The sequence below is a fragment of the Phoenix dactylifera genome, chromosome 4 (genome assembly GCF_009389715.1).
Source record: "Phoenix dactylifera cultivar Barhee BC4 chromosome 4, palm_55x_up_171113_PBpolish2nd_filt_p, whole genome shotgun sequence".
Lineage (NCBI taxonomy): Eukaryota > Viridiplantae > Streptophyta > Magnoliopsida > Arecales > Arecaceae > Phoenix > Phoenix dactylifera.
Window position 1 is genome coordinate 3,002,117 of NC_052395.1, and position 23,315 is coordinate 3,025,431.

Genomic DNA, 23,315 nt, shown 5'->3' on the forward strand with positions numbered 1-23,315 from the left:
AAGCTCCCTCCCCTGTTTTTCGGAAGCCTTCCCCTCCTCCCGAATCCACCGGGAAGGAGGATCTTAGGGCGATAAAAACCTACCGAATCAGGAAGATCTCCTCTCTCTCTTCCCCTAGGGCATCAACCGAGGGCTTCTACACACAGAAGAAAAAAAAAAGAGAGGAAGAGATCGGGTTTCTACCTTGCCGTGGGGAGGATCGGAGCTTTCGCCATCGATCCGGTCGGGAGGACCTTGCCGGAGGCAAGGTGAGCATCTTCTCCCTCTCCTCCATCATCTTTGGCCCTTATCTCCTTGGGGAATGAGGCCGGAAAGCTGCCGGGTTGATGGAGAAGCCGACGCCTTGTTTGGCCTTCTCCTCTCTCGTTCCGGCCGGTCGTCACCGGTCGGGGACACACCGCCGGCACACCGGCCCTGCCACAGGCCGACGACCAGGGGCGTCGCCAGCCGTGGGCCACCGGCGGCCGAACCTCCTTCTCCCCTTTCCGTCGGGAAGAAGGAAGAAGAGAGGAAGAGAAAGGGTATTTTCCCTCTCTTTCTCTTATTATATAACCCTTTTATTATATTATCTGTTTATTGTTGTTGGGTTTCCTTTTACTCTTGGATCAGGGAGATCATGGATTGTTGAATAGTCTTGGAATACTAGATTTTAGAGGACCCTTTAGAGGATTAAACAGGGGTCCTGGATTATCATATATCTTGAGTAAATTTTAATGATGATTTGGTTCTGTAGGGGAACAATCTGTTGGATGAGAGGACGTTGAGCAGGATTCTGTGCATTCCGGTTCTTTATCGCCGTGAGGGCGGGTGATTGGTTGTCTAAATTTTCAACAAAGATAAGGATCCTTGTACACCAATCCTGCATGATATAATTTTTTATATATATATATATACTTAGATATATATGATATGCTATGATCCAGACAAATCAAAAATAGTTTTATTAAATTATATTTTGATCGTGTTGGCTTGTGGTTGATATTATGATCGTATTCGCTTGTGGTTGGTATCATGATGGATGCATGCATGCGCATAACCTACACCTACATAATTGGACTGATGGATGTGGTGCTCTAAACTAATCATGTGATATTGGTTGCCTCGTCACGGGCTGGAAACGTGATCGTGGTTAGTTTAAAGCCGGAAATAAATAAAAAGAAATTGATGTGTGGATGTAAACTGGATTGCATGAAAAGGGATTTTGGGTTTATCTTGTTATTATGGCAGGCCCCGTCACAGGCTAAAAATGTGGTACTTTGGTAGGCCCCCTCACAGGCTAGAAATGTGGAACTATAATGTGCAGGCCCCGCCACAGGCTGAAAATGTGATACTTTGGTAGGCCCCCTCACAGGCTAAAAATGTGGAACTATAATGTGCAGGCCCCGCCACAGGCTGAAAATGTGATACTTTGGTAGGCCCCCTCACAGGCTAGAAATGTGGAACTATAATGTGTAGGCCCCGCCACAGGCTGAAAATGTGATACTTTGATAGGCCCCATCACAGGCTAGAAATGTGGAACTATAGTGTGCAGGCCCCGCCACAGGCTGAAAATGTGATAATTTGGTTGCCCCACCACAGGCTGAGAAATGTGACTAAGATTTGACCCAAAGTCGGAAAGATAATTGATCCGGATCAAGTTAACATGGAATGGAAAGAAAAAGCATTGAAAATAGTCATAGTGATTTATAAGCTATATATATACTATATCATTCTTATGTGGCCAGATTTTCATTGATGTTTGATGTATAATTATGGACTTTTATTGATGCTTGATGTTCATAATTATATTGATTATTTGAGTCTTATGGAAACTGTTTATGATTTCATGAAATGTGCATCGATTTGTCGTGGTTTTCGAATTCATATTATTATTGTGTTGGTATGGATGTGTAGGGATTCTTACTGGGCTGTAAAGCTTACCCCCCTTTTTCTTCTTTTTCTTTACCAGAGTTGCAGGATGCATAGTTTTGGATGGGATGGGCGCAGAGTGCGAGCACCAAAGTCATTAGTTAGTTAGTTGTTTATCCTTCTTTGATGTCGATGAACATTTGAAGATCTTGTAATTGAACTAATTTGTTTATTTGGACATGTCGGACTGCTCTATTTGAATTACTAGATTAATTGTGGATTTATTGAAATTTTTGGTTAATCATAGGCCTTGCATGATCTTTAGGGCACTGCTCTAGGGCTCATGCGGCCGGTCGCGTACCGGACCCGGGTGCTGGGTTTGGGGCGTGACAGAGTGGTATCAGAGCTTAAGGTTAAGGTATTCTAGGGTTTAGGTTCAGATGAGAGTGAATGGGGAGAAGAATATTAAATGACTTAGTAAAGTACTCCATAGATACATTTTCTTTGCAATCTTAAAATGTTAAAAGTAACTTGTGTAGGTTGATATGGCACGAGGGAGTGGACGTGGGCGTAATAGGAGGCCGACTCACTTTGCCGATGGCTCCGCTGCTTGGACGCCCTCCGAACAACAAGAAGGTGCTCCACCCTCGCCAGCCAGGAGTATGCACCCGTAGGAACACCACGTCAACCCTGTTGGTAGTGCTCTGGAAATAGGAACCCCGGAAACTCCAAGGACAGGAACCTCGGGTGAGCCTGGAATTCAGCCTAACGAACCACTGAGTGCTTCTCAGATGATGCAAACAATGATGCAACAACAAGCTACTTCCCGTTCAGACATGATGAGAATGATGGAGATGCAACAACGCTTCATGGAACAGCAGCAACAATTCATGCAGCAACAGTTACAACATCAGCAGCAGCAGGTGACTCCTCAGTATCTACAGGGGGCTACAAGTCGGCAAGAGCATCATGTCAGTTTGGCAGAATTCAAAAAGTTTGCACCTTCAGCTTTTAAAGGCACTTCTGACCCTTTAGAGGCTGAGACTTGGCTGAATGAAATGGAAAAAGTTTTCAATGCCCTGAGATGCCCTGATGAGGATAGGGTCACTTTTGCTACATTTATGCTGCTGGGAGAAGCGGATATTTGGTGGAATGTGGAAAGAGGAAAGATAGGACAGAATGCTACATCTTTGACTTGGGAAGGATTTAAGGAGCTTTTCCGTGATAAGTATATTCCCCAAAGCGTGAGACGGCAGAAATTCCGAGAGTTTACCCGGTTAGAGCAGGGGAATATGACGGTCGCAGAGTATGCTGCAAAGTTTGAGGAACTGGCTAGGTATGCCCCAGGACAGGTGGAGAATGAAAGAGAACGAGCTGAAAAGTTTGAAAGTGGACTTAGAGCCCGAATCAGACAACAGGTATCTACCTTCGAGCTTTCTTCCTACAAGGATGTGGTTAACAAGGCTTTGGTAGTTGAAAGGGGCTTGAATGACACTCAAGAAGAGAGGGAAAGAATTTTGAAAAAGAGAAACAGACAAGCTGAGTTACAAAATAAGCATGGCAAAAATACTGAATTCAGGCCCAAGAAACAAACTACTGTGAATGATAAGGCTCAGCGCAAGGATACTGTGAAATGCTATAGATGTGGTAGACCCCACTATCAGAGCGAGTGCAACTGGTTCAATGGGAATTGCTTTTCGTGTGGCCAGCAGGGCCACAGGGCAAATACATGTCCTAATCGCAGTAAGCAACAGGCTCGACAAATGTCTCAGCCTATTCCGGGAGCTCCAGCAAATCAAGTATCTCAGAATGAACAACAACGAGGAGGACAGCAGAGGCCTAGAACTCAGGGTCGAGTCTATGCTCTCACACAACACGATGCCGACGCCTCTAACACCGTGGTGACAGGTACAATTGAAATCTCATCCATTAATGCCTATATTTTGATTGATCCTGGAGCTACTCATTCTTTTGTATCTGCTGATTTTGTTGGAAGAAATAGTACATTGATTTCTTTGCCACTAGAGACTGAACTGTGTGTCTCCATCCCTAATGGAGATGTAATCTTAGTTAACTCTGTCTACAAAGATTGTATCTTGAATATTGAAGGCAGGGAAATGAAAGCAGATTTACTAGTCCTAGGGATGAAGGATTTCGACATGATCCTTGGGATGGACTGGTTAGCAGCATATCATGCCACTGTTGACTGCTTCGAGAAAACAGTAAAATTTCAAATCTCTGGTCAGCCAGAGTTTACTTTTAGTGGCAACAGAGTGTTACCTCCGCCAAAAGTAATCTCAGCCATACAGGCCAAGCGACTCCTTCGGAAAGGTGATGAAGGATTCTTAGCCGTGATAATGGGCACCCAACTGGAAGAACTCAAGCTAGAAGACATTCCCATTATGAGGGAATATCCAGATGTCTTTCCAGAGGATTTGCCAGGATTACCTCCTGATAGAGAGGTTGAATTCTCCATTGATTTGATTTCTGGCACTGGACCGATTTCTAAGGCCCCATACCGGATGGCTCCAGCTGAATTAAAAGTGCTAAAGGAACAACTACAGGAGCTGTTGGACAAGGGTTTCATCAGGCCTAGTGTTTCTCCTTAGGGTGCTCCTGTACTATTTGTGAAAAAGAAAGATGGCAGTTTCCGGCTTTGCATAGATTATCGAGAAATAAATGGAGTAACAGTGCGGAACAAATACCCTTTACCGAGAATTGATGATTTGTTCGATCAGCTGCAAGGGGCACAAATCTTCTCAAAACTTGATCTACGCTCCGGATATCACCAGTTGAGAATAAAGGCTGAAGACATACCAAAGACAGCATTCAGAACTAGATATGGACACTATGAGTTTTTGGTTATGCCCTTCGGGTTAACAAATGCACCAGCAGCCTTTATGGATCTTATGAATCGGGTGTTCAAACCCTATCTGGATCAATTTGTGGTAGTATTTATTGATGACATTCTAGTCTATTCAAAAAGTCCACAAGAGCATGAGGAGCATTTGAGGATAGTATTACAAACTCTTAGAGAAAACAAGCTTTATGGCAAGTTGCAAAAATGTGAGTTTTGGTTAAACAGTATCACCTTTCTCGGGCACGTGATATCCAAGGATGGCATCTCAGTCGACCCAAAGAAAGTAGAGGCAGTAGTTGATTGGAGTAGACCTACTAATGTGTCCGAGGTGCGCAGTTTTTTGGGAATGGCGGGATACTATCGGAGATTTGTTGAGGGATTCTCTCGTATTGCCATGCCTCTATCTCGCCTAACCCAAAAGCAAGTAAAATTTGAATGGAAGGAGGATTGTGAGCAGAGTTTTCAGGAGTTGAAAAGACGATTGGTGACAGCTCCGATATTGGCCCTTCCATCTGGAACAGGAGGCTTCAGCATCTATAGTGATGCATCACGCAAGGGCCTCGGTTGTGTTCTTATGCAGAATGAGAAGGTGATAGCCTATGCTTCTAGACAGTTGAAACCATATGAGCTGAATTACCCTACACATGATTTGGAGTTAGCAGCTGTGATCTTTGCTTTAAAAATATGGAGGCACTATTTATGTGGTGAACATTGTGAAATTTTTACGGACCACAAAAGTTTGAAGTATATCTATACTCAAAAGGAGTTGAATTTGAGGCAAAGAAGATGGTTAGAGCTATTAAAAGATTATGATCTAACTATCAATTACCATCCGGAAAAAGCAAATGTTGTGGCCGATGCTCTAAGCAGGAAATCTTCAAGTAAATTAGCGGCTCTGATCACTATACAAAGAAACATTTTGTTAGACTTGGAGAGATATGAAATTGAAGTACGACTGCATGATCCTCAAGTACGACTTGCTAATCTTATAGTGCAGCCTACCTTGATTGAAAGGATTAAGTCATCTCAAAAAGAGGATTCAGAATTACAGAGGGTAAGGGGAACAGTAGAGTCTGGTGTTCAAAGCGAATTCCATGTGCATGAGGATGGTTCCTTAAGATTCGGTAGCAGATTGTGCGTCCCTAAAGTTCCAGAATTAAGGAATGAAATTTTAGAGGAGGCTCATAGCTCGGCTTATACAATGCATCCAGGAGGCACAAAGATGTATCAGAATTTAAAGAAACATTTTTGGTGGAGTGGTATGAAAAAGGATATTGCTCAATTTGTAGCCCAGTGTCTAGTATGTCAGCAGGTAAAAGCAGAACATCAGAGACCTGCGGGACCATTACAATCTCTACTTATTCCTCAATGGAAGTGGGAGCATATCACCATGGACTTTGTGACTAGCTTGCCAAAAACCCTACGAGGTAATGATGCCGTGTGGGTAATTGTTGACCGACTAACCAAATCAGCACACTTTTTGCCTTTCAGAGTTGGTTTCTCCTCAGAGAGATTGGCAGGCTTATATATAGAGCATATTGTGAAGTTGCATGGGGTCCCAGTTACCATTGTGTCAGACAGAGACAGTAGATTTGTATCACAGTTTTGGAAGAGTCTTCATAAGGCTCTTGGAACCAAATTGAGCTTTAGCACAGCTTTCCACCCCCAAACCGATGGACAGTCAGAAAGAACCATCCAGATCTTGGAAGACATGTTGAGATCCTGTGTTATGGATCTAGGAGGAGCGTGGGATGGCCACTTATCACTAATAGAGTTTGCTTACAATAATAGCTATCAAGCAAGTATACAAATGGCTCCTTTTGAGGCGTTGTACGGCCGGAAGTGCCGATCTCCTATTTGTTGGGATGACGTGGGTGAGAGAAAATTGTTAGGTCCAGAGATAGTACAACAGACTGTTGATAAGGTGCAAGTGATCAGAGAACGACTTCGTACAGCTCAGAGTTGCCAGAAGAGTTATGCTGATAATAGAAGGAGAGAATTGGAATTTCAAATTGGAGATCATGTTTTCTTGAGAGTGTCACCTACAAAAGGTGTGATGAGATTTGGGGTTCGTGGCAAATTAAGCCCTAGATATGTTGGTCCGTTTGAGATTTTGGACAAGGTTGGGAAGGTGGCGTATCGACTGGCTTTACCACCGGCTTTATCCGGTGTGCACAATGTTTTTCATGTGTCAATGTTGAAGAAATATGTTCCAGATCCGAGTCATGTGGTAGCATATGAGCCATTACATCTTCAGGAGGATCTGACCTATGAGGAGTTCCCGGTACGAATTGTGGACAGAAAAGATCAGATACTACGACATCGAACCATTCCTTTTGTGAAGGTACAATGGAATAATCATATGGAGAAGGAGGCTACTTGGGAGCTCGAAGAAGAGATGAAAGTCAAGTATCCGTAGCTTTTTGAAACCTCAGGTATGTCAATTTCGAGGACGAAATTTTTTTTTAGGAGGGAAGAATGTAGAGACCCACGTTTGAGTTGGGCCGGCCTCTGAGAAGGGCGGCCCAACTCGTGAAAATGGGGGAGGGAGTCTCCCGAATCGAAAAGCTCCCTCCCCTGTTTTTCGGAAGCCTTCCCCTCCTCCCGAATCCACCGGGAAGGAGGATCTTAGGGCGATAAAAACCTACCGAATCAGGAAGATCTCCTCTCTCTCTTCCCCTAGGGCATCAACCGAGGGCTTCTACACACAGAAGAAAAAAAAAAAAAAAAGAGAGGAAGAGATCGGGTTTCTACCTTGCCATGGGGAGGATCGGAGCTTTCGCCATCGATCCGGTCGGGAGGACCTTGCCGGAGGCAAGGTGAGCATCTTCTCCCTCTCCTCCATCATCTTTGGCCCTTATCTCCTTGGGGAATGAGGCCGGAAAGCTGCCGGGTTGATGGAGAAGCCGACGCCTTGTTCGACCTTCTCCTCTCTCGTTCCGGCCGGTCGTCACCGGTCGGGGACACACCGCCGGCACACCGGCCCTGCCACAGGCCGACGACCAGGGGCGTCGCCAGCCGTGGGCCACCGGCGGCCGAACCTCCTTCTCCCCTTTCCGTCGGGAAGAAGGAAGAAGAGAGGAAGAGAAAGGGTCTTTTCCCTCTCTTTCTCTTATTATATAACCCTTTTATTATATTATCTGTTTATTGTTGTTGGGTTTCCTTTTACTCTTGGATCAGGAAGATCATGGATTGTTGAATAGTCTTGGAATACTAGATTTTAGAGGACCCTTTAGAGGATTAAACAGGGGTCCTGGATTATCATATATCTTGAGTAAATTTTAATGATGATTTGGCTCTGTAGGGGAACAATCTGTTGGACGAGAGGACGTTGAGCAGGATTCTGTGCATTCCGGTTCTTTATCGCCGTGAGGGCGGGTGATTGGTTGTCTAAATTTTCAACAAAGGTAAGGATCCTTGTACACCAATCCTGCATGATATAATTTTTATATATATATATATATACTTAGATATATATGATATGCTATGATCCAGACAAATCAAAAATAGTTTTATTAAATTATATTTTGATCGTGTTGGCTTGTGGTTGATATTATGATCGTATTCGCTTGTGGTTGGTATCATGATGGATGCATGCATGCGCATAACCTACACCTACATAATTGGACTGATGGATGTGGTGCTCTAAACTAATCATGTGATATTGGTTGCCTCGTCACGGGCTGGAAACGTGATCGTGGTTAGTTTAAAGCCGGAAATAAATAAAAAGAAATTGATGTGTGGATGTAAACTGGATTGCATGAAAAGGGACTTTGGGTTTATCTTGTTATTATGGCAGGCCCCGTCACAGGCTAAAAATGTGGTACTTTGGTAGGCCCCCTCACAGGCTAGAAATGTGGAACTATAATGTGTAGGCCCCGCCACAGGCTGAAAATGTGATACTTTGGTAGGCCCCCTCAAAGGCTAGAAATGTGGAACTATAATGTGCAGGCCCCGCCACAGGCTGAAAATGTGATACTTTGGTAGGCCCCCTCACAGGCTAGAAATGTGGAACTATAATGTGCAGGCCCCGCCACAGGCTGAAAATGTGATACTTTGATAGGCCCCATCACAGGCTAGAAATGTGGAACTATAGTGTGCAGGCCCCGCCACAGGCTGAAAATGTGATAATTTGGTTGCCCCACCACAGGCTGAGAAATGTGACTAAGATTTGACCCAAAGTCGGAAAGATAATTGATCCGGATCAAGTTAACATGGAATGGGAAGAAAAAGCATTGAAAATAGTCATAGTGATTTATAAGCTATATATATATTATATAATTCTTATGTGGCCAGATTTTCATTGATGTTTGATGTATAATTATGGACTTTTATTGATGCTTGATGTTCATAATTATATTGATTATTTGAGTCTTATGGAAACTGTTTATGATTTCATGAAATGTGCATCGATTTGTCGTGGTTTTCGAATTCATATTATTATTGTGTTGGTATGGATGTGTAGGGATTCTTACTGGGCTGTAAAGCTCACCCCCCTTTTTCTTCTTTTTCTTTACCAGAGTTGCAGGATGCATAGTTTTGGATGGGATGGGCGCAGAGTGCGAGCACCAGAGTCATTAGTTAGTTAGTTGTTTATCCTTCTTTGATGTCGATGAACATTTGAAGATCTTGTAATTGAACTAATTTGTTTATTTGGACATGTCGGACTGCTCTATTTGAATTACTAGATTAATTGTGGATTTATTGAAATTTTTGGTTAATCATAGGCCTTGCATGATCTTTAGGGCACTGCTCTAGGGCTCATGCGGCCGGTCGCGTACCGGACCCGGGTGCTGGGTTCGGGGCGTGACATTTGTACACGTGGCAAACAAAGAGCTCTTTCAAGGCAAAGCTTCTATTTTAGTATGTGTGTGTATATATATACACAAGATTAGATAAATAATATTGTGCACCAAAACAAGTATAGTTGCATGCAACACACTTGACTGAATTGTATACATGGATTAGATATACTATTAATCAGGTAAATAATAAATAAAAATGGCAGTAAAACAAGTGATTGTTATTATTGCAAACTCGTAATAAACTACGCTATCCATGCAAGTTAAGTAAAATAGACTTGACTTTTATGTGATAATAAAGTATATTAAAGTCAATGATAAGATTTCAGCACTTGTAATGTTGAGACTTATTACTTGTAAGTTATTTCTTGTGCATCCATAACGTTTTGTAGTTTTAGTATTATAGTTAAGCTTTCCTCCTCTTCCTTTTCTTGTAGCTAGGAAGGGAGAAAAAGGCTCCATAAATCTGAAAATGGCCCAAGGAATAACATAGGACAATGAGAAAAATCGGTATGAAGGTTAATAGATGGAAGAATCTAAAAATTATGAACTCAATGTTGATCACTCTTGCAAAATAGCTCTTGCACATAAATCACCTCTTTGTTGTTTTTGTTCACTCATATACAACTATTAGAAAACCTCTTCCAACCATATAGCCAGGAGTTGAGAATTCTGATAATTTACATGCAACCTAGTCCATATGGTACAGAGCTTTTAAGTTGTCAGTAAGTTCACCTCCTTGAGCTAAATTTTATGATTGTACTTTGCTTGAAATTGTGATATCATTCTAGTGAAATATTTGGCAATATGTTTATTGTTGGTTGTAGATTCTTCCTTACATTTCATAAGTATGAATTGAACATCAATACAGCGTAAGTTCGGTAATGTAGTAGTGATATAAGTATCATGTTTCGCATTGAAAGGGTTAGAGATTATATTGTGCAGTGGATGCAATCTAGCATGCCTTATATAGTTCACCTATGCGGCTATGCATGCATCATTGGAAGTTGCTTGATGCGCTACATGAAAAAAAAATCTTTATTCTACAATTGACCTTGCATCTAAGTCATCCAAAGGCAATATATATTATCCACCATTTGAAGATAGTATGATTTATGATGCTAGAGAGCAAAATTTGTATACAGGGACACAATATAGACCAATAACTTAGTGAAAACAATCATACTTTCTTTGAGTGTATTCGAGCAATGCAAATTTATCGGCCCATATCAAAATTGTAGACTAATTAGTTCTATTCATTCTTTTCCATGATTCTTTTTGTCGATGCTAAGTTGCATGGCCCGAATTCTTAAGAGAAATTCCAACACCTCCCTACTACATTTGCAAATCGATAGACTCTAAAGTGTTCAGTTATCACTTCAAAGCAAGAGGAATGCACGCTTCTTGCATGCATTGTGGCATGCCGAGGATGTCACGAGAATAATCATATACAAAACACTATCAATGTTATTAGAACATTCACATTCATTGCATTCCCACAAGTTAGGATTATATCTTTTGTGAGAAAAAAATAATTTATGTTTTTTTACTATGTCAACCGTTGGATCGCATAATGGCTGCTTCCAGATTCGTGCAAGTGGATGGAAGCAAGAGGTCTTAGATCAATCATGAAAAATACAACCCAAACGCCATTGTTACATTCCCAGGACGCCAGGAGAATACACACATGCTTATCACGTGCCCAGACTTGGTTACCAAGTAGTATTGCCACACCCAAGCGTATCATTTTGAGCGCACCCAAAGCATTGACTACGAAGGAAACCTAACCAATCCCATCGGCGCAAAGACCCTCCGGTCCCACCAATAGATCCTACCGAGTCCCAGTTTATTTCGACGTACGAATTCCTCGTCCTAGTAAGTTCCTTCCTTCATGGCCAAAGAAACGTTAACCCTAACCCTAACCCTAACCCTAATTTCCTAGGGGAAAAGAGAAGGGGGCTTCTTGATGCCGAGCGAAGGGTGGAGGAGGAGAGAAGAGATCTGAGGAGAGGAAGAAAAGGAAGAAAGGAAGAAAGGAAGGAGATGGGGGCTCCGAAGCAGAAGTGGACGTCGGAAGAGGAGGAGGCTCTGAGGGCCGGCGTGGACAAGCACGGCGCCGGCAAGTGGCGGACCATCCAGAAGGACCCCGAGTTCAGCCACTGCCTCGCCACCCGCTCCAACATCGACCTCAAGGTTGCTTCTACCTTCTTTCTCCTGTCTCCAGTTTAGGGGAATCCAGCATGATTCTTCTTGGGTTTCATGGATTCACGCGAGCTGGGCTTGTGCTTAGCTAGGGTTTTACGGTGCTTTGGTGTATCTTTGTTCTGTTTCGCCAAAAAAAACTCATGAGGTTACGTGATATTCCTTCCGTGTTTCATGCTGATGAAGATTTGGTGTCTTTCAGGATAAAATTTGGTTTTTGGGGTGGGGAAATCTGGAAAAAATGCAAGAAAAAGAAATACTTTTTAGGTTTCGTTCTTGTTTGGAACTTGAATTTTTTAAGCAATCTTGGTGTTGATAGTGTTTTCTGAAGCCTGAAAGAATTTTTTTTATAGTTAGAGAGGACTGAAGTGGATGAAACAGAAGAGTATAGATGATCCAATTGGCTCACAATGACATTGGCATGGGCATAAACGAAGCATTGGAAGAGGAGAAGCCACGTAGACATCCAGTGTACCTTATAACGGCTAGATCATGGGCATCTCAGATGGTCTTTAAAAATTCTATTAACGACGCTTCAAATAGTTATAACAAAAAAAGAATCGAGTCCTGGCTTCATTAAATACTGCATCTACGTGTCGCATTCAATTGGTAGCTTAGTTTGAACAGTTTGAGGGCTGCACTAATTAGGCTGATAGATATAGAGATAGCTGATTTAAAGGATTGGAGATCAAGTGTGATTCCAAAAAAATTCCCCAAGTAGTGAAAACAAACTTTAATCAGAGTCCTGGTGCATCATTTCCTGACAAATGGTATGCTCTTCATTTGTCAGATAGCAGTAATTGAACCGGAAACGACAGTCTTTTTTCTTATCCAACATGCACAAGTCGGTATTATTGTAACTTAAGCAATTCTTCTTTCATGTATTGATCCCACTAATGGTAGGCATGGTAGCTCTCAATGGCTGTACCCAACACCTATTTTCCATATTATGCTATTTTTAGCTTGTTGCATTGTTCTATCACTTAACTATGTGGCTATTATGCTGTTAGAGTTCCTGTTATTTATCAAGAGTGATAATGCTAAGCACAGGTTTGATTACATATTCATGTTATGAGAAAAATAATTAATACATGACTATGCCAAATGTCATCACCTTAAATGTTGAATATATAATGTTTATCTTGTATTTATTTATTCTAATTTTTCTGGTTTATCCATCCAATAATTTATTTTTGTACGCACATTCAGGACAAATGGAGGAATATGAGTGTTAGTGCTAGCGGCCATGGATCTCGGGAGAAGATAAGGACACCAAAAGTAAAAGGTCTGCCTGCTATTCCGTCATCAAACTCTCAGAACCTCACTGTTTCTGCCCTGAAAAAAGATGATGGAGTACAAGCAATGGTGGATTCTACAAAGAACTCGCAAGATGGGAAGAATCCTCCTCGGTATATCATGCTTTTGTTTTCCAATTTATGCATTTTCACTATTATTACTACTTGAAAAAATAATCTCATTAATTTATGGAAAACATTGCATCAAACTTTGAGCCATCAGCAACTCCTTTGAGTTAGCATCAAACCTGTCACCTTGTATTTTTTTTTTAAAAAAATAAGAGTTCATATTAGGACAAAATCCAATAATTGAGATCAGATATGAAAAGCACACATGTATCATTGTAAATTAAGGGGAAATTACTAGGTCTTTATGCCTTGAAGTCATAGATCAATTGGAAGGTGCATTATTAGGTAAGCTTGAGTTAGTGACTCGCTTCAGCTTTGTTTATAAATCTCTTGTTGCAATGTTGCTAAATCTACAACAGAGCTTCAGAAACAGGGAAAAAGATTAAAAAAATAAAGTGAAGCAATGGGTACTTACAGTAGCAACAGATTGTTTTTGATACTTTGTGCTTTTATTAATGCAGTTTTGAATACTAGTTCTGAGTAGTTTTGTGACTTTTGTCACCATCTTGCACATTTTTTTCACAGTTCCCCCACTACTCTGCATCTGGACTTAGAGGGAATTTATTCTTACAATTTGTTAGTTTGATTTGTGTCCATCAGGTACACTGCAATGATAATCGAAGCACTTGCGGCAATGCAAGAGCCAAATGGTTCAGAAATTGGTGCAATTTGTAGCTTTATCGAGGTTAGTAGGCATGCTTTCATCAATACTATGTTACTTAGTGAAACATGTATTTCACTTTCATTTTTTTTTCCTTTTCCTTTTCTCTTTCTTTTTTTTGGGGGGGTGGGGGGCAATAGGATCATAATCTCATATGTCTCCTTGTTATATCTGCTATGCTGATACGAGTCATATAAACAATAACAATTAGAAGCATATTAATGTTGTCTCCACTATTTCAGGCAGTTTGTAATATAAAAAAGTGGATGTCAATCTCCAGTTCATATGCATTAAAAAGCATGTAATATGTAGCCTCTAGTTATGTTATACACTTCCCTATGGCTTGACCTGACTTCCATTGAGAAGACAAATTGAAATTTAATTGCATGGAGGGTATAATAGATAGAGAGCTTAAAATTGCATCATCTTATCCAGCTCATTTTCATGGATCTTACTCTGCAATGGTGTTCATCCCTAAGTCCAGATTCTTCAAAACACAAATTGTATTTAATTATCTTCCTTTCAGATCTCTACCAAGTACCAACCATTCCATGCTATCTCCTAGTTTCTATTTGGTTTCTGACAAATCCACAAGTTTGATTTTTAAGACATCCTCCTTGCAGAGATTATCTATAGGGGTGGCAACGCTTAATCCATTTAACCCACTTAGCTTGATTAAACCTATTGTAGGTTGGGTTGGGTTACCTGCTTAATAAAATGGCCAGGTTCGGGTTCAGATTTGTGACCTGTCTCATAAAAAGGTCGGATTCGGATTGATAAGATTTTTAACTTAACCTTCATCCAACCCGATCCAACATGACTGCTTGCCCTAATTATTTATCATGAGAATATGCATCTTTGTGACCAAGCCAAGCCCATTAGGAAAAACCTTAGCATGTAGTTTGAGTGATATAAATGCATAGGACATTAGTCTTGTCAAGACTATATATTATTGATATTAATTCCTCTAGGAACAATGGGGTTGTGGCTTAGCCCCTTTTCCTCCATTGAGATAAGGAATATTTGGTTCATGTTAATTTAAAACTTGGATCTATAAGAATTTTTGCCTCTTTACCTTCACCTATATTATGTACAATTGGAGTCTTTTTTGTTTTCTTTTTCTTTTGCGTCTAATATAGAGAAGCTTAGAATAACTTCAGAGGTGACAATAAATAGGAATATTTGGTGGATGAGGATCCATAAAGCCAAGCTCAAATTGTTAGGAGAAGTTTGGATGGTTATTTTTTTTTTCTTTCATGTCTAAATCAGAAGTTCAATAGTGAGAACTAGTTATACCGTCAAATCCATTAACTTTTGCCTAATAATAGTAGAAATAATAATCTTTCTCATGGAAAATCCTAAAAATAAGAGATTCTATATATATCTTCAGAAAATAATTTTGGTTTTCATATTACATGCATTTTGTGCTTAATATCTGTATACCCAAATGGTAGATATACCTTCTAGCAATATGATTTTTTTATGTGTTTATTTTGCCTTTATTGATATCATTTGCTGGTTCAAAAATCACATTATTTTTTTGTATGAACTCTACTGATTATTAAAAATTTGAATTTTCGAAGTTGTTAATAATGTCCAACTTTACATGACAAGGAAAATCGTAACACCTTGATGAATGGATCATCTTTGTCAGTACTTTGCCTTGGCCACACATCTTGCTCAAGAAAAGTTTGAGTTATATTTATTACTGTATTTTATTAAGTACTTTTAGACATCACATTTTTTTTTGGAAAAAAAGGCAGCATCCATGATCAAGATGATTGGGATCCTTTTATTTTTAAATGATTCAACCTGCTATTTTAGTGTTTCAATCATTTTAATTTAGTTATTGTCTAATCATTGGAAAATCACTTATTACAAATCTATAACAGCAATTTGAGTGCTTGGCATATGCAAGTTTTGGGATGAGCCATTCTTGTACCTTACTCTCGCTGAAGCCATGCTGTGATATGCTCAATTTAACTGATTTTTTTATTGTGGATAGTTCACATAGCCTTCTTAAACAAAAATCATCTAATTTGACAATTTGAAAACAGTAAAGCCTGTTGATGCTTTATGTTTGATCCTAGATGAGCATGCTTTTTCTGGTAAAGCAAACCAACACATATTCCATCACCACAACTTTAAACTATATGGACAGACATCAAAATGACAATATTAAGAAACTGTCTTGTACGAATCATGCTTTCGCTGGTAAAGAAAGAAATATACACTCCATCACAACAAATTTAAACTATAGACTGACATCGAAATGGCAAAATAAAGGAAAGTGTGTTGAGTTTAAAACCTTTTGTCGAATGACTATTTCTTTCCTCAATGTCTTTGACCATAGTCTGACCACTACGTGATAATACAGAGTGGTTTTAACCGACAACACAGAATGGTTTCATTGGTACTATTTGCTATTCAACTAATGGCCTAAATATAGTGTCTGCAATGTGTGAAGACATGAACTATGAGTGATAGTTGAAAGACAATTGCAGTTTCAATTTAGTTTTTACCATAAAGTTGTTTTACTTATTTTTTAGCAATGTGATGATAATGCTCCACCACCAGGGTTTGAACCCTGGACCTCTCCAAGAGCAGTTCATTAGGCAAGACTGCTAACCATTGGACCCAAGTCCTGTTGGCACCATAAAGTATTGTTGGAATGTCAAAAATAGCTCCCTTAGTGATGCGTCTCGGACAGCTTTCGGACTCATCTGCTTTGCAACATTTGCAGAGACATTGCTCATTATCCTTATGCTATCTACTATAAAAATGAAATTTATATCCTCCGATTTACACAGTGAATCTGTGAAGAGTCGAAGATGACTTATTTTTTCTGAAATGCATATATGCATTCACATCTACAAGACGGGTGTCAGTTCAGCAAAATTTTATACTCTTTGCATGCTTCGCTTTGTGCATCATGTTTTCGGCATCAGTTCCACCTTTTCCTATTCTAATTGATTCACTTTTACAGTCCAAATTATTTAGAACTCAGAACTGGTAAAGATGCTTGTGACTAGGACATTCAATATGTAATCAAACCAGTTAATATTAAAGTCCTTGCACTTGCATGTCACTGTCAAACATTAGGGTTCAGATAACCCTGCAAATTTGCTACGAGAAATTCAGGTATTATTACATGTAGGAATAGCGATGTTCGTTAATTACATGTGAAGAAACTAAGTATAACTTTTCATATATCTAAGACCTTGCTATTAGAATATTTGTGTAATATACATTCTAAGGTTGTCATGAAGTTCTGCTAAGTAATGTTTTAATACTTAGTTTGTCTCTTTGATGTTTATGCAGCAACAAAATGATGTACCACAGAATTTTAGGAGGTTGCTTAGCTCAAAGTTAAGACGGCTTGTTGCGCAGAATAAAATAGAAAAGGTGAATACCATTTTCCACCCGACCAGGTGATACTAAATGATGATACCTTTTTTTAGAGAAATGATTTAATGATGCTACTTGCACAAATATGATATTTTACCTTGATTTATAATTCTAGAACTGCTAGGTATCTTGCAAAGAACATGTAATTCCATAAGTCGAGGTTTCACTGTGACAGATCTGTAGTTTTGTTTTAACATATGAGTTTATACATTCTTGCCACTTGTCCTAAAGCAAGTATTCTATCATTTGAAATTATATATGTATTTTTGTGGCTATGTGATAGAATTATAACAACTGAGATTCTTGGAAGTTCGTACACAATAAGGATACAGATCTACTTGATGGAAGCAAGGGCAATTTTTTTTATCTCTTATCCTTGCAGATACTTCTGCTGTTTTTTGCAACCGCGGTACACACAGGGCCGGCCCGAGCCCTAGGCGACCGAGGCGGTCGCCTAAGGCCTCGGGCCAATGGAAGGCCTCCGGGAGCAGAAGCTGGCTACGAGTCTTCCCCCTTGATGGAAGGGAGGTGGAGGGTTTCCTGGCCTGCAGAGGGGCAATTGGGGAAGTTGGGGACAGTAGTTTTGTTTTGGGTGGAGAGAGAGAGAGAGAGAGAGAGAGGAGGGATTTGGTTGGCTTGATACACGCCTGAAGCCACTCTTATCTTTCATCCCTTCTCTTTTTTGGTTTTGGTCTTGGTTTTCCTTCCCTCACAAGTCATTACTCCTGATCCAGCTGGGCCATCAGGAAGAAAGATAAGGGGATTGGAGATGGACTTCTTGGAGGGTGGAGATTCTTTTAATTTTCTCTTCTCGGTTTCTTCTCCCCTCTTGGGTGGTAGAGAGAGAAAAGGAGGGAGGGGGTTGAATGGCTGCTGTGCCGTGATGTTGCAGTTGCAGCTTCGGTGCTCACTTGAAGGGGGAGATGGTCTTTAGCAAAAGAAAAGGAGGGTAGAGAAAGAGGAGGGAGGGGGGTTGAATGGCTGCTGTGCCGTGATGTTGCAGTGGCTGCTTGGGTACTCACTTGAAGGGGAGATGGTGGGATGAGACTTTTATTAATTAGATGGAGTGAATTTCCCATAATGACCCTACTTTCTCTTATAGAGAGGTCCCTTTCTGGACAAATTCTTTGACCGTGAAGCGCCATGGGATGACCTTTTCCTATTCTGCTCTTGCTTCACATGGTAAACAGTATTGCCAAGGACAGTTTCATGGGCCCTTTTTTTTTAAATATTTTTTTTTAATATTTTTATTCAAGAATTATATTAAACTAAAGAGGCTTTTTGTCTACCTTTATTAGATTCATGCATCTTTGTTGAAATAGTATACTTGATAGCAATCTATTTCCATAACATTTTTTTAAATATTTTATATTTATTAAAAAAATTATTATTTAAAAAAAAGAGGCCCCATTTACTGAATTCGCCTTAGGCCCCCAGATGTATTGGGCCGCCCCTGGGTACACATGATACATGCACACGCTATCTTATCCTGTTTCTGGAGAATATGAGACCAGGATGGTGTGGGACTCCAAAACCTATCCACGTGGGAAAGAAGAAGAAAATGGAGAAAAAGAAAGGAAGGAAAAAGAAGAAATAGAAAAGGAAGAAAGGAAGGGAGAAGAAAGAAAAGGAGAAGAAAAGAATGAAAGATGAAGGAAAGGGAAAGAAACAAAGTAAGAAAGGGAGAAGAAAAAGAAAGAAAGGAACAAAAAGGAGAAGAAAAAAGGAAAGAAGAAAGGAAGTGAGAAGAAAAGGAAGGAAAGAAAAGAAAAGGAATCAAAGAGAAAAGAAAAGGAAGAAGAAGGGGGAGAGAGTACCTAACTGGACACTTGTCCAGAATGGCCACCGAGACGGGGCAAGATAGCAGTGCATCCCATTCAGTGAAGAAACCGGGATGTACACGTGTACATACCTGAATACACTTTTAGCACCTCCCTCCCCTTCCACAAAAAACCAGACACAGTGGGTGCCGACCATTATTGGTTTCTTCTCCTTGCCTTCTCACTTCCATGAAATCCTTCCTGAAAGTGGAACCAGACCATCAGACTATTATAAGTAATTTGGTAGACAGTCATTGAATCTTGACTGATTATCTTGTTAAATTTTGTTTTGGTCTTTAGTTGCGAAGCGCGCGCACACCCAGAGAGAGAGAGAGAGAGAGAGAGAGATTCTTTTCTTTTTCTTTTTCCTTTTTTTCAGAAAAATGGTGGGAATGCCACTATCTAGTTTTGAACCTGAATTTCCCAGATTATGAGCTAAAGGATAGGATGCCAGCCAGAAGACACAAGTCGGGCTTCTTTAAATTCCAAAAAATAGGAAATAAGTTGCCTGAAGGATTAAAGCATGTAGGCATATGCATGCATTAACATGAGCAGAAGCAAAAAATAATTAGCTATTCAGATGCTACGAAATGGTCATGCTGTGCAATCATGAAATGCAGGTTCAAAGGGGGTACAGGCTCAAAGATTCCTCGTTTGCAACAAAAACTCCTACCCCAAAACAAAAGGATCCGGCAAACCGCTCGAAGCTGCCTCAAAACTCTGGATCTTGCAACGCTATAAACCCTGTCGAGGATGCAGCGATAACTGCTGCTTACAAAATTGCCGATGCAGAGGCCAAATCATTTTTTGCATCTGAAGCAATCAAGGAGGCGGAGAAGATATCCAAGATGGCTGAAGAGACAGATTCGTTGCTGCTGTTAGCAAAGGAGATCTTTGAGAGATGTAAATAGCGATGATTGATTTTTTCTCTCTTTTATTTGTTTCTTCATGTTTGTCCCCCTTCTTTCAAAACTGATGAGCTTTTTTCTTTTATGCTGCAGGTGCACGTGGTGAAATCATGACCTTGGCTTAAGCTGCACGACAGAATTATTGATGGTATCCTCGGGACCTGCTCTTGATCGATTAAACTTTTGTACATGAAACTTTCTTTTCTTAGTGGTCATTGGAAGCATAGAATTAACTTCTTGTGGTAAGAGATACTTAACAGGAACATAATGGGATCACCCTGTCAGGAATGTAAGATAAGCCTTTTGTATAAAATATGCTATTTTCATCAGATGACCACTGAAATCGTTTGTTGCATTGTTCGATGAGGAGCAATAGATTCACCATCTTCATTCAAATAATTTTAGCAGCAGCAGCAATCAACAGATGAAGAAACAAGTAAATACTCTAGACAGGAGAGGACAGAGGTCTACAAAATCATTCTGCTGTTGTTACTTTATACCATGTTTGAATAGATGTTGGTGATTTGGCAGTTGCAGTGCCTTCATTGTGGTTATGTTTGTAGCTGAAGCATCATTTGTAGAACATGTTTGGGAAGTAAGAATTTTTTAGCATAGTTTCCTAGCCAATGGTTTGTCCAGAAACTGGCTCGATCCGTCGCCTTGGATGGAGGGAGTGCAAAAGAAACTATTACTGCAATGAAGCACTTGCCTTCTGAAGGGTGATGAACAGCATGGGATCTTTGTTGAGAATATGGGCCTTCTTTGATTATGTACATGTATATATAGTATGATTTACTTTCAGAGTGCCGGTCTCCATTAAGTCTCTTTTGCCATTTTCCTGACGTTGCTAGGTTCATTTGTTCAAGGTCCTTGATTCCAAGCCACCTTGTTTCGGAAGGCAGCTTTAGCTCCAGCTCACGAGGCAGAATCCTTCCGAGATGGCCTGCTTGTCCTTGCAGAAAGATTTTCCAATACGATCAACCCATTTGATTACCCAATGGGGGAGGAAAAGTGTCATGAACTGAAAGAAGAGAGTTGATCAATACTAGTCTCCCCTCCCAAAACACGGTAGATCTTTTCCAACTTGAGTGATCCTCTCATTGATCTTGTCAATGAGTGGTTGCCAAAGTTGTCTAGGAATAGTTTCTTCAATGAATTGACACTCCGAGATAAGTGATAGGTACCTCTGTGATAGGGCCTTGGTTGGATGATTGTCCAAGATAAACCAAGGCTGACTTCACCTGGTTTATGCTGGGACCAGAGATCATCTCAAAAGCATACCAAGGATTCTAACCTTAGTAATTTGTTCATGTGATTGCTTTTTTTTCTTTTTTTTTTTTTTTCTATTTTGTGTTAGCTCGGGTGCATCATACTATACAAGTACGGACACATCCAATAAAATCTGAAAACAAAATATCACAGAGTGTCCTAGGAAGCTTCCCCTCTCGGATCCATGGAGTACCGCCCGAATGGCTGGCCACATAAGCTACCACCCACCGTTGGCCTCTCTGAATATATGTTTGGCCTCTAAGGCCTCCCCATCGCTCCTATATCTCGAATCAGAGGGTAGTCCCTCCCATCCCGGTCAAGCCCCCCTGAATCTAACCTATCACTGTGGCCGAGTCACCCTCCATAATAATAGAGCTGGCTTGTAGGACATGCCGTGCGTATCGAAGATCTGCCCATGCAGCTCGCAACTCAGCACCGAGAACCGAGGTATCATCTGTCTGATAGCTACCAGCTGCCACCACCCTCGAACACAGGTCCTTGATGACAAACCCCGCGCCTCCCCTACACCCTCCATCCAATACCGACCCATTGAAATTGATCTTGAGGAAGCTCAGAGGTAGGGGCTCCCAGATAGAGAACACTGTACAAGGCACTACCTGAGCTGAAAAGGAGTTCCAGATGTTCTGAACTATCAAAAGCCCACCTGAATAGGTACCGTGACTGAACTCCGCTGCCTGTACCCGTGCCCACTCCACCGCAAACCTTGGAGACAAGCTGTGTTCACCAAAGGTCCGAGCGTTCCTGGCCAACCAGATCTGGTAAGCAATGCAGGTAGCTCCAAACCCAAGCATAATCAGGGTCTGCCTCATGATCCTACTGCAGGGCCCGAGCGACATCCCCCTACCCTCACTCTGGTCCTGCAGGATGATCGCCAAACCCAGACGTCCGGTCCCCCACACCCTGGCACCGGGAGGAACCGCAGGTGCTCAACAACGGGCTCTTCGAATACCTACTGCAGCCTATCCCCATCCCACTTCCCTCCTTCCAGGACGAGAAGGTCACACAATTGCAGTCTGTCACCCACCTGTGTGCTAACCATAGTCGGCCATAAAATTAGTGGTAGGGCATCCACCCACGAGCCCCCCAGCACATCGATACTCCTCTCATCACCAATCAACCATCTGGTATTTGCTCAAGTAGTTGGCAGATACCTCCCAATCTCATGCCACATAAAAGAAACAGTCTGTCTATGCCAGGTCACCTCTGTCAGCCCCATGCGACCATATCTAGCAGCCAAGACATGACTCCAGAACTCCTAAGGCTTCAGGATGAACCGCACCGCGTGTTGGGCAATGATCGCCTCTCGCCTCACTCGGAGAGACTGCACCCCCAGGCCACCCTCCCAGAGAGGCCGATAAATGCTCACCCAAGCTACCAAATGTACCCCATGGCCCCCTCTATGCGAACCCAAAAAGAAGCTCTGAAGAAGCTGCTCGATCTTGGTCAACACTGTCTGCTGTACCACCATGTTGGCCATAAAGTATACGAGCATCGAGCTCAGCACTGATCTGATCAATGTTAGTTTGCCCATCATGGAAAGAGACGAAGCCCGCCATCCCTTCAGCCTGCACTGAACTCGCTGCACCAAGCCAGAGCACCTTGAGACCCACAGCCTCTTACCAGTGATAGGTACCCTAAAATAGCTCCAGGCAACCTCCTACTCTGGCATCTCAAGGATCTCCCATTTAGCACTGCGCTCTGTACTCGAGCTGAATGTGATGGATGACTTCTGAAAGTTCACTCTCTGCTCCGAAACTGTGCAGTACTCTGCCAGCACTTCTTTTAGGACCTGTGCATCTCTCGCCCGTGCCCTGGCCACAAGAAGACAATCATCAGTGAAAAGTAAGTGAAAAATGGGTTGGGCTTCCGAGGCAGGAATATAAGCTTCCATAGCCTGGGTAGCGCATGCAGCCCATAAAGCATATGACAACACATCAAAACACATGATAAACAAAAACGGGGATAGGAGACATCCCTGTCTCAGCCCCATAGTAGAGCGGAAGAAGGGTGATGGCGTGTCGTTGACCAAAATTGAGAAGCTAGGCCTCCAAACACAGCCCAGCACCCAACCAATCTAGGTACTATGGAAAGC

At 41.4% G+C, this 23,315-nt stretch overlaps 2 protein-coding genes across 2 annotated transcripts; both read left to right on the plus strand.

Annotated features, from left to right (window-relative positions):
* Nucleotides 1–2,651: 2,651 nt before the first annotated feature.
* On the plus strand, nt 2,652–4,457 carry LOC120110391. Its single transcript, XM_039125215.1, has one exon. It carries the CDS (start codon nt 2,652–2,654, stop codon nt 4,455–4,457), a length of 1,806 nt encoding a protein of 601 aa, XP_038981143.1.
* A 6,949-nt stretch (nt 4,458–11,406) lies between these two features.
* Nucleotides 11,407–20,463, plus strand: LOC103712960 (single myb histone 4-like). The gene is made up of 6 exons (XM_008799680.4): nt 11,407–11,703; nt 12,922–13,121; nt 13,737–13,821; nt 17,119–17,202; nt 19,646–19,928; nt 20,027–20,463. Exons 1-6 carry the CDS (start codon nt 11,554–11,556, stop codon nt 20,056–20,058), a joined length of 834 nt encoding a protein of 277 aa, XP_008797902.1. The 5' UTR covers nt 11,407–11,553; the 3' UTR covers nt 20,059–20,463.
* The last annotated feature ends 2,852 nt before the right edge of the window (nt 20,464–23,315 follow it).